This window comes from Mytilus californianus, unplaced genomic scaffold, assembly GCF_021869535.1.
Source record: "Mytilus californianus isolate M0D057914Y unplaced genomic scaffold, xbMytCali1.0.p SCAF_1, whole genome shotgun sequence".
NCBI lineage: Eukaryota > Metazoa > Mollusca > Bivalvia > Mytilida > Mytilidae > Mytilus > Mytilus californianus.
This window is the reverse complement of record NW_026262581.1, coordinates 75439211-75453423: the sequence shown is the minus strand read 5'-3', so window position 1 is coordinate 75453423 and position 14213 is coordinate 75439211. Positions and strand designations below refer to the sequence as shown.

The following is a 14213-nucleotide window of genomic DNA, read 5'->3' as shown; positions in this document are numbered from 1 at the left end:
CCTAATGTGTATGACGTCATGTCATCGATATCAGTCACGGTTGCAAAGGCTTTATCAAACCCTATTATATGTTTCTTAGCTAAAATTTAATAATTTAATTTTGGATGTAACACGTCTTCTGATTGGCTGAAAGTGTTTTGTCTATCAGCTATTAGATATAATTTTGGCATGTGACCGTGACGTCACCAACGTTTTTTTCAAAATTTACTCCTTAACAATGGAATTTAAAATTAAATTATAAGGAATGACTGTTATATTTTTTCTGTCTATTGAAATAACCTAAAAAATGTGGTGCACACTTTTAAATAACTCGCTACACAGGTTATTCAGTGTGAACCACATTTTAGATGTTATTACTTCTTGGACAGAAAAAGTATTACAGTCATTCCTTACATCTCAATTGTTATTTTATTGAAATTTTAATATATATAATGATTTAGAAATTGTGGATTCATTTATTTTTCATGTGAACAATTTTCAAGGATTCAGAAAAGATTTTCTTTTTCATGATACTTGATTTAAGGTCTTTCAAGCAATAAGAAATAGATATTTTGTTGATCATTTCAATTTGTGGTTCTCCCACACCAATGAAATCCATGAAAGTTAGTACCCAACTAGTAAAGATGACTATAAAGTACATGTCTATGAAAATGTCTACTGCAGTGTAACAATGTGTAAAGTGGAGATTAAATATATTTAATTTTCTGGTTTTTAAAGCTCATTGTTTGGAAATTATTGTTCACCTTTTCAACTAAAAGTGTCATTTATATATCTATTTTTGTCGAGCCTGCGACTTTTGTCGCAGAAAGCTCGACATAGGGATAGCGATCCGGCGGCGGCGGCGGCGGCGTTAGCTAACTTCTTAAAAGCTTTATATTTTGGAAGATGGAAGACCTGGATGCTTCATACTTTGTATATGGATGCCTCATGTTACAAAGTTTCCGTCAGTCACATGTCCAATGTCCTTGACCTCATTTTCATGGTTCAGTGACTACTTGAAAAAAAAGTTCAGATTTTTTGTAATGTTAAATTCTCTCTTATTATAAGTAATAGGATAACTATATTTGGTATGTGCGTACCTTGCAAGGTCCTCATGCCCGTCATACAGTTTTCACTTGACCTCGACCTCATTTCATGGATCAGTGAACAAGGTTAAGTTTTCGTGGTCAAGTCCATATCTCAGATACTATAAGCAATAGGTCTAGTATATTCGGTGTATGGAAGGACTGTAAGGTGTACATGTCCAACTGGCAGGTGTCATCTGACCTTGACCTCATTTTCATGGTTCAGTGGTTATAGTTAAGTTTTTGTGTTTTGGTCTGTTTTTCTTATACTGTATGCAATAGGTCTACTATATTTGGTGTATGGAATGATTGTAAGGTGTACATGTCTAGCTGGCAGGTGTCATCTGACCTTGACCTCATTTTCATGGTTCAGTGGTCAAAGTTAAGTTTTTGAGTTTTGGTCTTTTTTTCTAATACTGCATGCAATAGGTCAGCTATATTTGGTGTATGGAATGATTGTAAGGTGTACATGTCTAGCTGGCAGGTGTCATCTTACCTTGACCTCATTTTCATGGTTCAGTGGTCAAAGTTAAGTTTTTGAGTTTTGGTCTTTTTTTCTAATACTATATGCAATAGTTCAACTATATTTGGTGTATGGAAATATTTTATGATCTATATGTCAGTCACGCAGGTTTTATTTGACCTTGACCTCATTTTCAAGGTTCATTGCTCAGTGTTAAGTTTTTGTGTTTTCGTCTGTTTTTCTTAAACTATAAGCAATAGGTCAACTATATTTGTTGTATGGAAGAATTGTTAGCTGTACATGCCTGCCTAGCATGGTTCATCTGACCTTGACCTCATTTTCATGGTTCATTGGTCAATGTTTAGTTTACTTGGTTAATGTTAAGTTTATGTGACAGTTGTAATAAAGCTTTATATTTAGGACTATCAACATAATATCAATGATTAGTAAAGAAGGCGAGACATTTCAGCGTGTGCACTCTTGTGGTGAACTCCTTTTGTTTTTGCTGCTATCTCAATGATGATTATCCCATGTTATTATTCATAACTGTGGTCAGTTAACTTTTATTATTACTTTTACTTTCAGTTTAGAGAAAGAGAAGCAATTAGATTGTGTTTAAAACACTTTAGACAGAGACAGTATTTAGAGGCTTATGAAGCCTTAGAAAAGAAAACAAAAATAGTCTTAGAACATCCAATATTGACAGAGTTACATACAAAACTGGTAAAATATAAAATAAGTATTAGAGCATAAGCATAAGAACATTGTTAGTGCTCCAAGATCTGGTCACTTTAATCTTTAGCCTTGATATCTTCAAATCATTCTGTGGAAGGGTTCTGCTGGTAATTGTAAAAGATCACACAGATTTATATATATTGATACATACATGTATGTACATTTAACATGTTGCCTACCATTTCTATTTTAACCTTTTGAATATTTAACCTATAAGTATGTTAAACACTGTCTAACATCCAATCAAGTTTGGTTTGATCCATAAGGATTAGTGTTTAGCAAAATTCAGAAGAGTTTAATTTTTTTAACCTGTGAGATGGTGAAAGTCAAAATCACTTATTCCATAAAAGGCTGGTAGTTACTGACAAAGTGAAAATATGATATACAAATGTATATGAACTAAGTATCACTGGTGATAATAATAATTACAAAACAAAAGTGAACAATACTGAAAGTTATAAGATAAAGACACTTAGATATAACAAGTTACCAGTCCCTCCAGATTCCTTCAGTTTGTACCATGGCATATGTATTTAGTGGAAAAAGGAAAATAAATATTTTCAAAAATTTGCACTAGATACTGTATTTTGGTCATAAACAAGCTTCTGTCCAAATTTCATAAAATTCCATGAAGGTTTGATAAAGTTATTGATGACTGAAAAACTTTAACCTCAGACTTAAATCTGAATGTTAACTGTAAAAAAAACTAAGTCCATTTATCAGTAAAATACGGAAAAATGAAAATAAATACTTTCAAAATTTTGCCCTGGATACTGTATTTTGGTCATAAACAAGCTTCTGTCCAAATTTCATAAAATTCCATGTAGGTTTGACAAAGTTTTTGATGTCTAAAAACTTTAACCACAGACTGAACCTAAATGTTGACGCCTACGGCGGAATCTAGGAAAGCTATGTCTCGCTTTCACAGAATAAATTTCACAGGCTCAACAAAATAAAAAAATTAGGAACTTTATTGCCCTACCTGCTCTTTGTAATAAAAAGTAAAATAACAAAAATACCGAACTTCAAGGAAAATTTAAATCTCAAGGTCCCTTATCAAATGGCAAAATCAAAAGCTCAAACACATCAAACGAATGGAAAACAACTCATATTCCTGACTTGGTACAGGCATTTCCTTATGTAGAAAATGGTGGATTAAACCTGGTTTTATAGCTAGCTAAACCTCTCACTTATATGACAGTCACATAAAATTTCATTATATTGACAACAATGTGTGAACAAAACAAACAGACATAATAGGTAAAAATGTCAAAACTAGGGGTACAGCAGTCAACATTGTGTTATAATCTTAATCACTATAAAAACAAACAAATATGTCAAGAAAGAAAAACAAAATGGTATATAGACAAAGCACATAAGCAAAAATGAAAGACAAGAATACAAAAAATGACCACAGCACAACAACACATTGGCGGGATGCATAAGTACCGATACACGCCAAAAGGATATTCCCAAAAATGGACTAAACAGTAAAGGTTAATACTGTAAATTCAGAAATTATTGCGAAAAATGCGACAGGGTTATAATCGCAATAATTTAAACTCGCATTTTGAATTTTTATACGACCGCAAAAATATTTTTGTGGTCGTATATTGGTATGACGTTGGCGTCGTCGTCGTCCGAAGACACATTAGTTTTCGCACTCTAACTTTAGTTTAAGTGAATGGATCTCAATGAAATTTTACCATAAGGTTCAATACCACAAAAGGAAGGTGGGGATTGATATTAAGGGGTTATGGTACCCACAGTTAAGGAATTAGGGGCCAAAAAGGGGCCAAAAATAAGCATTTTTGTAACTTCCAGACATAACTTGTGTGTAAGTGTATGGATCTCTCTGACATTGTACCACAAGGTTCCATATCACAAAGGGAATGCTGGGATTGATTTTGGGGGTAATTGTCTCCAAATTTTAAGAATTAGGGGCCAAAAAGGGGCAAAAAACAAGCATTTTTCTAGTTTCATGACAATAACTTGTGTGTAACTGTATGGATCGTTATGAAATTGTACTACAAGGTTCCATATCACAAAGGGAAAGCTGGAATTGAGTTTGGGGGTAATTGCCCAAAAAGTTTAGGAATAAGGGGCCAAAAAGGGTCCAAAAATAAGCATTTTTCTAGTTTCCAGACAATAACTTGTGTTCAAATGTAAGGATCTCTCTGAAATTGTACTGCAAGGTACCATACCTCAAAGGGAAGGCTGGGATAATTAGGGGCCATAAAAGGGCAGAAAAAACAAGCATTTTTCTAGTTTCAGGACAATAACTTGTGTGTAAGTGTATGGATCTTTATGAAATTGTACTGCAAGGTTCCATATCACAAAGGGAAAGCTGGGTTTGAGTTTGGGGGTAATTGCCCTAAACGTTTAGGAATTTGGGGCCAAAAAGGGGCCAAAAAACAAGCATTTTTATAGTTTCCAGACAATAACTTGTGTTCAAGTGTATGGATCTCTCTGAAATTGTACTGCAAGGTACCATACCACAAAGGGAAAGCTGGGATTGAGTTTGGGGGTGATGAATCATAAGGGGGTTCAAAAAATTGGGGGGGATTTTTTTTTCATTTTTTTTCTTTAAAATTTTCCATTTTAAATTGGTTATTTCTGATTTATATATAAAAGCAAATAATAATGATATGGTTTGAATAGGTAAATTAAAAAATTTTAAGTTCTTAGACCACTTTCATTCTGTGTGAGAAACCTATGCTGTGTCAAATATTCAATTACAATCCAAATTCAGTGCTGTATCAAGCTTGAATGTTGTGTCCATACTTGCCCCAACTGTTCAGGGTTCAACCTCTGCGGTCGTATCAAGCTGCGCCCTAGCGGAGCATTTTATTTTTATATGAATTAAACAGGATTTTTCTCAATATCGCAAAAATTAAAATCGCATTTTAGTCTAAAATGACAAAATCGCAATAATAAATGCACGCAATAATTTCTGAATTTACAGTAATTAACAAAGAAAAATAAAAGAACACTATAACACGTAATTAAGATGATAAAATGTCAGTACCTAGAATCTATACTTCAAGACCATCATGTATTATTTGTGAAGTTGATACCGAATATTTATCAACAAGGTCTTGGTATCTTCCGATGAACTTTTTTAGAAAAAAGAAGAGACGTTCTTTGACATAGCACTGGTTCATCAACTTTCTGCTCAGACACTGGTGACGTTTTATAATGTCTTGAGTACCAGCTGCAAGCTCTTGAATACTGAATTAGTTGGGAAATGTATATCCCATATGCAGGTGAAGTTGGTATATTGCTACTAAGGTGGGGAAAATTGATAATTTCAAAATTAAAATCTTCTCGTTTGTCATAGATTCTGGTACTGAGATGAAAAGTTTGTATTGTTAATGGAAAGAACATCATCAATATATCTGAATGTGAAAGTAAAACTTATCAATGATTTTCAGGTAAAAGATGGTGATTTTGATGCTTGTGAACATTTAGTGTATAGAGCTTGTGAAGGTAGGTGATACTTTACTTACAAACATCCAGCTTGTTCAGAAGAGTTTTATCCTTATAAAAAGGAATTGATAATGGTTCGCCATACAAGAGGAACTCAATATTTTATTTGATGTAATAACCCATACATGTCCAAGACATACCAAGATGTTGATATCGTCGATATCGACAATGTCGACACAATATCGAATCGATATCGATGAACTTATCCACTCATATCATAACCAGGTCTAGATTTTGATTACGACACAAATGACAAAACCTGATGTCGATATCGACTCGATATCGGTGATTACTTATAATAATGAATAAAAATAAGACATAAAATGCTGATTAGATTAAGACCTAAGATTGATATAGGGATATATGATGACTGAACTGTAATATATTTATTTTTTTAAAAGACAATCAGGTGGTCACTTCTCCAAAGTAATGTATCCTTTAAAACACATTAATGTATTCTTAAAAAAAAACAAAAAACAAAATTTTTGCTTGTATTACATTGACAATGACTGACATGGTAATTTAGGTGTTAACTAAGTGAGATATGGTTGCATACAAAGATCTAAAAATGCAGATATAGTACAAACATGACTTGCTATGTAAAATTCAAATCCATGAAATGTGAATTTGTTCCCATTTTAAACAGAGAAAACATGGTTTATCTATTAATTGAAATTATATTTTAACTTTTTTTTTGAATAGTTTTGAGTACTCGTAGGTTGAATTTTATGTATTGATGCTATACCACCGTCCTAGATTTAAGGGAAATTTTAATGCTCAAGTTTAACCTCGCCACATCCTTACTGTGATTGACTCTTCTCGGTAGCTCTTTGATTAAGTGGTTGTCGTCCATTGCTGTCGGTCATATTTGATTTTTGTTTAACATTTATACATAAATCAGGATGTTTGTTTTCCCTTTTGAAATATTTGACATTTTGTCATGCCGGTATTATTGTTAATCTTTGTTGTGAAGACTGTAAGGTGACGTATAGTTGTTAACATCCTCATTCTTTTTGGTTTATATACATATCTATAAAACAGATAGACATTTGGAACATAATGTGTCGATATCGACTCGATATCGTCGATATCGCCGATATCGACATCTTAAAACAGACGAACCAGGAGAAACTAAATTGTCTATATAGATCATCGTAGTAGATAATCATTTGAAACATAATGCGTCGATATCGACTTGATATCGTCGATGTCGTCGATATCGACATCTTTATTAGACGAACCAGGAGAAACTAAATTGTTTATATATAAAAATGTAGCAGATAAACATTTGGATCATTATTTGTCGATATCAACTCGATATCGTCGATGTCGTCGATATCGAGACTACATTGTGTCTTGGACATACCTCAAATAACCCCAAAAAATATGCCATATTAGTCAAGAATTTTTAAACTTAGAAAAAAATTAAATATTCAAATGAAAATGAAATTATTTTAGTGCAGGTAACTCATAATTTCAGATGGATATAAGTATCTTAAAAGAGAATTCATAACTTGAATCTTAACTGTTTGAAGTTACTAGTCAACTTTCAAAGATTTTTGTTACTTGTAACTTGTGATGACATTCAATTGAAGCAGAACATTGGTTTTGGCTAAGGTTTTTATGACAGTATGAACCATTACCACAGTTTTTTATTAAGTCATTTAAAAGAATCCACAGATGATTGGTCAATATTTTGTTTGCCTTTGCATTAACACCAGAATATCTCATTCCCATGGAAATTGTTTCGCTCTTCTTCCTTCTTTTCCAACTTTGAGGGTGGTAATCATTATTTTAGGCCAGTATTTTTAGTACATATATAGTAATATACATCATTCTTCCTTTCTATACAATACTGTTTATCAGATTACCTCAATTTATATGCAAAAAGTGAGACATTTTTGTTTGTTTATTGTTTGTATAATATATCATGTATATTGCTTTTTATATTTTACAGAAGGATTATTTCATCATTATATAAGTTTACAAGATTATAAACCATTATGGTCACCTATTGAGCCAGTAATTAAAAGTAAGTAAACAGCTTTTGCAGCTTTCTCATGCAGCTGGTAAAATGTTTTATACAATTTACTTTTGTTTAATAGCTATTGCTGTTGCGATATATTTGGAATCAACAATGAAATACATGAGTTTCCCAAATTTGGGTCAGAAATTTAAAAACTCGAATTTTATCACATTCTTCAGTATTCAGGCTTTCTGTTTTTGATTGGTTAGAATCTAGTTTAAAACATTTATGAAATCAATGCAAGAATACACAATTGATAAAAGAAAAAAGTTGGTAAAATGATTTAATTCTCTATATGTATTCTGTCATTTGTAATGTTTCATCACCTTGTTAAGTCTTTATTACTAAAATTTACTGTTTCATGAAGAGAATAAAATTATTCTTCCCTCATGAATAATGTTAAACAAGTTGGTTTGTATTTTCTCAAACCATAAACAGAAACTTGCAGACATTGATGAAAGCAAGAGCATAATAAATTGGAAAAATTACAAACTATATGAACAGTGCTTACTACTATATAGCAATGAATATAAGGTTTAAGATATATATCTGCATCATATCAATTATAATGAAACAATCTTTCAAATATAATGAAACAATCTTCCAAAAAGCATTTAAAAGGACCCTTATGGTATCCTCAACTTGCATGAAAATTAGTATTTTACCAATGATAATGAATAATAGTTCTAAACTTGATGCAATTATATTTTGTAATCTGCTAAGTGATTCTTTGAGAAAAAAAAATGAATAATGATATATGTGAAAATCTATTATACCAATTTATACTGTTTCAATGAATAATACTGATATTTGTTTTTAGCAAATGACAGTTTGATAGATAGTAGACCTGGTATGAGAGGTGGACATCAGATGTGTGTTGATGTATTAAGTGGTAAGGACATATTTGTTTCCTCTGTAAAGATTTTAGGTCAGACTAAGGTTGAGTTAACTGCTTTATATTGTTTTTATTTTGACTCGACAAAGAGTATTTTTAAAAAGCTATCTTCTTGTAATTAATATCAAAATTATTTAATTTCTAGTCATATTGTAGTGCTTTTCCCTGTATGATAAAAAAAAATATAAGAATTTGCACAGTTTGTTGCTTGAAAACATACATTCCACTCTGATGGATAGTTGTCTCATTGGCAACCATACTAAATCTCCTTATTTTTATATTTTTGTCTCGCTTGACGGAGTCAAAAAGCGAGACATAGGTATGCTGTTTCTGTCGTCGGCGACAGCGGCATCAACTATGTATTAGTTTGTGATTATGTCTAGTTTGTGGTGAACCACAAGTTGTAGGTCAATCATATTTGGTATACAGTTGTTTTAGCATTGGTACATCTCATTTCCATGGAGATTATTTGGCCCTGCCCCCTCAGTCATGGTCTATTGACTTTGAAAATTTTGCTTAATTAACATGTATTAGTTTGTGATGAGGTCAGTTCAAGGGGAACCATTAGTGGTAGGCCAATGTTAATTGGTATTCAGTTGTATAAGCATTAGCACATCTCATTTCATTGGAGAATATTTGGCCCCATCCCCTCAGTCATGGCCTATTGACTTTGAAACTTTTGCTTAGTTTACATGTATTAGTTAGCGATAAGATCAGTTTATGATGAACTGCTAATGTTAAGTCAATGATATTTGGTATGCAAATTTGTAAGTATCGTTTCCATGGAGATTATATAGCTCCACCCCCTCTTCATGGTTCATTGACTTTGAAACTTTTACATAGTTTACAAGTTAATGTTTGTGTTTAGGTTTGTTTAAAGGGAACAAAATAATAAGTCAATGATATTTGGTATGCAGTTGTATTAGCATTGGCGCATCTCATTTACATGGAGATGGTTTAGCCATGTACCTCAGTCATGATTCATTGACTTTGAATATTAGCCTAACTTGTTAAGTATTGCCATTTTAATTTCAACATTTGCATAATCAAAATTACAAAAAAGCGAGACATATCTCTGTGATAACAGTTTATTGACATTTTTTGAAATATCTGAATGTATACCATATCTTTGCAAACTATAAAAATTTCTATCAATTTTCATTTACACTCGATTACCATATTCTCAACAGGCTCATATATGAATTATTGTAATAATTTGGCATCTTTGTAACTTTTTAAAAATTTCCATTTAAGAAACCACTCTGCTGCTTGATTTGGGGATGTACAGCAGGCATACGGGCGGCTGCCAAACAGTGTCTCTTCAATAACATGAAAACGCTGTGATGATTTTTTTTCAAATTTAGATATGTTGTTTTTCGTGACTAAATGAAGGTCAAGTTCAATTTTCACGATTGTAGTATTTCTCCTTTTTGAGCTATTGCCATTTTTAATATCCAAATGTGGTATTTTTGAATATTTTTCTCTTGTAATCATAAGCATATGGTAAACGTCTTATCTCACAATTATAATTGGAGTGACAGATTTATTTGAAAATTTTCTATTTCCTATTAAGGGAAATAATCCTTCAGATTTGCAAGTATGATTTTCATTATTAATTTTTCTTTTCTTTGGTAAATTTTTTGAAGAATTTTATGGTGTGTTTGTTATTCTGTAAACACTAATTTTCTGAGTGATATATGTATATAATTGTTTTGTTGTGTCTGTTAATTTTAATTTTTACTTGATCCTGTTTGGGGTTCCAGATTTGAAAATTCATTAGATAATAATCTATTATTTATAAGTTAAAAAGTTAAAATTAAGATAAGATAAGTTACAGATCTATATTAGTATGTTACAAATGAAAGAAAAAATATTGGGAACTATCAACTATATATATAAAGTTTGATTACACTAAGTGATAAGATAACACACATCTGGTAATTGTCAATGCAATCACCCAATTATAATTGGAGTGACAGATTTTTTAGAAAAATATAAATTATATTTGATTATAATTTAAAAATAAATATAACATCATATCTAATTTTAGAGTCTATGGTTGAATCATATTTAATTTTAGATTTACATTATTGGTTCATGGAAATAAAGTTTGAGTTATTTCCATTTGAACAGAAATGGTTTAACTAAGAAGTATTTCATCAAAAATTGAATTCTTGGGGTTCTTTGATATGCTGATTCTAGCAATGTACTTAGATTTTGGATATTGGACCAATGTTCATTTTCAAATTTTTCAGTTCTTTGACCACATTTATATTGTGTCACAAACCCATGCTGTATCAAATATTCAATCACAATCCAAATTCAGAGCTGTTTTAAGATTAAATGTTGTGTCCATACTTGCTCAACTGTTCAGGGTTCGACCTCTTCAGGAAAATCTGGTTTGCTGTCTCTCTGACAGCCTCTTGTTAATCTATGATCTTCGTTATATATATTATTTACTTTTGTCTGATGTCATTACAGAAACTTTATATTTATTTGGTGGTTGGGATGGTAACCATGATTTAGCAGACTTGTGGATGTATCATGTACCATCTCGTGAATGGACGTGTTTATCTAGAAATACACAATTAGAGGTAGGTAACTAATTACTGAATTAAAAAAAAAGTCCTATTTCTGCTTTCAAAATATTGAAAACTTTAAATAATTCAAGATTTCTCTTAAACATGCTGTAAGAGTCAAGTGAGCTATTGTCAAGTTGTTATGTAGCAAGAAAAATTGATATAATGATCATGTTTTTCTTCTTTTTTTGTTAGAAAGGATTTCATAAAGACTTTCTTCTTGTAATTCATTTCAAATTGCTTTAATTTCTAGTCACACAGAAAGGCTTTTCCTTGTATAATAAAAAAATGGGAATTTGTACAATCTGTTGCTTGGTAACAGTGCCAGTCATTGATTCTGATTCACTTCAAAAATAATATGATGATCTTACACTTGAATTATGCTCTTTAGAATAATTAACAGTAATCTAACATTTGTAGTAACATAACGTTTGGTGAGAATATGAAAAAGAATTATTGACTTTATATTTAATTCTGTTGAAAGATTGCCATGAGTAATTTGATGTTATAATTATTTTTCAGGGTGGTCCTGGTGCTAGATCGTGTCATAAAATTTGTATTGATTATGAAAGAAAACAAATATTTACCCTTGGTAGATATTTAGACTCAGCTATGAGAACAACAGAAAATCTAAAGGTAAGTTCTATGGTAATTGTAAAAAACTAATCCAAGAATTTTGATATAGAAAATTATTCAACGATTGATGGAACAACACATTAATTCTTGATTTTGTGTTCGCTAATTTACAATGTCTTGATAATACCCATTGCTGTATGTGGTCATAGCTTTAAAATAACCGGTACAGGATTTATTTCACATGTGAAATTATCGAATTTTATTTTATTGAGAAATCATGGTATTTCATTGCAACCAATGTTAAATTGTCTGTAAAACTTCTAGTGATCAATATAACAGTCTTTTCATGTAAGCTACTGTATATTGGAAACATTTTGCTTGGGTTTAATTTTTGCTATGTTTGCAGGAGGTGGTTTACCTTGAAATTAACCCTAAACAAACATTTCACTGTCCATTTTACTGCATAGTACAAACAAATACAAATACAAATACATTGATTTTAAACCACAGGAAAAATTGTGACTGTGCAAAGAAATAAAAAAACATACAATTTATTTATAATAATGGTAGACCATTACATATGTGTACAGATACACAGATCTTAGGCCAGACTTTCATTCCCCTACCTATATTCATCTGGATTCATTTTAGCCTTACCAAGCTAAGCAAGAGTTGTGTCACTTGGTCTGTCAAACTTCTGGTATTACTTTGAGTCGAACTACAGGTTTGTTGAAATATTTCTCAGGTCTGGCTATCTTTGAGATAACGAGAGTCAACGTATATATCTTTATTTAGTGAAGAATTTTCAGATTTACCTCCATATATCTAAATTTTGTTTTCAGAGTGACTTTTATATGTATGATATTGGTTCTGGAAAATGGACATTGATAACAGAAGATACACATGCAATGGGTGGACCAAGGCTTGTCTTTGACCACCAGATGGCAATAGATGTTGAAAGAAGAACATTGTTTGTGTTTGGTGGACGAGTTTTACTAAGGTATAAAATATGACATGTAAAATTGTTACCTAAGCCTACACAAATTATGAATGAATTCAATATACACTAATGAAGATCTATCATCATTGACCAAAAACATTAAGAAACAATAACCATGGACAAAGTTTTTGACTTCTGACAGGTGCATTTAGGTTAAGGATAAAGTAGTTTTGTAACTAGTTAACTTCCCTTTTTTTACTGTAAATTCAGAAATTATTGCAAGGTTTTTATTAATGAAAATAATGCGTCTACTCGAGTAGCGTAATAAAATTATAAGAACTCACATTCCGATATCAAATACTCATATCAGTATGTACATGTAGCTTTTCCTAAAATTGCAATAATTTTAACTCATTTTTGTTCATTCTTCAAAAAATCGCAATAAAAAATGCACACAATAGTTTCTGAATTTACAGTATTTCAATATTTCATGTGTTTTTAAAAATGATACATGTGACAGATATGAAAATAAAATTTCAAAGTTTGAAAATTAATAGAAATTTACAAAGCAGAAATTTTTAAAATTTGAAATAAACAATTGTGCTTAATAATACATTCCTTAAATTCAGATATTCAAAAAATGAAAGTGTAAATTATAAATATTGGATGCATGTTTTTTTTTTCAGTCCAACTGAGGGTGGAGAACGGGGAAGTGAGCCAATATTTAGTGGTCTGTTTGCCTACCATATACCTACAAATACATGGAAATTGGTGATGGAAGATTGTGAACAACTTAGATCTAGAATAGGACATTCTATGTTGTTCCATCCAGTAAGTTATTTCACAGAACTTATATATATATATATGTATGCCAGAGTTACTCTTCAATTCGTAAGGTCAAAAATGAATAATGAAAAGTGTTAATGATTCAAATATAGGTGGTCATTGGATTAGCTCAATTTTTAATATGTCAATTAAAGATGGGGCATATTATCTAATATTGTTATCAGTCTGTCCATCAGTTTACATGTAAAATAACTAGAAAGTGCATTATGCAAATTTCATGAAAGTGCATGGAATATTTGAATTTGTAGAAGGGAGATGCTGTCTTTTGATTTTTTGTCTCGCCGGGATTGCTTTTCCGGCGAAGGCATCAACAATTGTTAAATTTCCTGCGAAAATTAGTTTGATAGGAACTACTTGTGATAGATCATTGATATTTAACATAAAGTTGCAATACTTTCAGTAAATATCAGTTTGAAGACTATTTCAAGGCCCTGCCCCCTAGGTCATGGTCCAGCGACTTTGAATTAATTAGCAATTTTCAATGTTAAGTTTTCTGCTTAAGTTAGTTTGATAGGAACTACTTGTGATAGATCATTGATATTGAATATAAAGTTGCATTACCATTGGTACATATCAGTTTGACGATCATTTTGAGGCCCT

General features: G+C 31.3%; 1 protein-coding gene across 2 annotated transcripts in view; it reads left to right on the top strand.

The window, feature by feature from the left end:
* LOC127707529 (muskelin-like) overlaps nt 1–14213 on the top strand; it is a 43605-nt gene that overhangs the window by 15822 nt on the left and 13570 nt on the right. For both annotated transcript variants that reach the window (XM_052212117.1, XM_052212107.1), the window contains exons 6-13: nt 2113–2250; nt 5697–5751; nt 7709–7783; nt 8598–8669; nt 11154–11266; nt 11774–11887; nt 12670–12827; nt 13454–13598. In XM_052212117.1, the coding sequence (XP_052068077.1) occupies nt 2113–2250; nt 5697–5751; nt 7709–7783; nt 8598–8669; nt 11154–11266; nt 11774–11887; nt 12670–12827; nt 13454–13598 (870 nt within the window). The remainder of the gene's footprint in view (nt 1–2112; nt 2251–5696; nt 5752–7708; nt 7784–8597; nt 8670–11153; nt 11267–11773; nt 11888–12669; nt 12828–13453; nt 13599–14213) is intronic.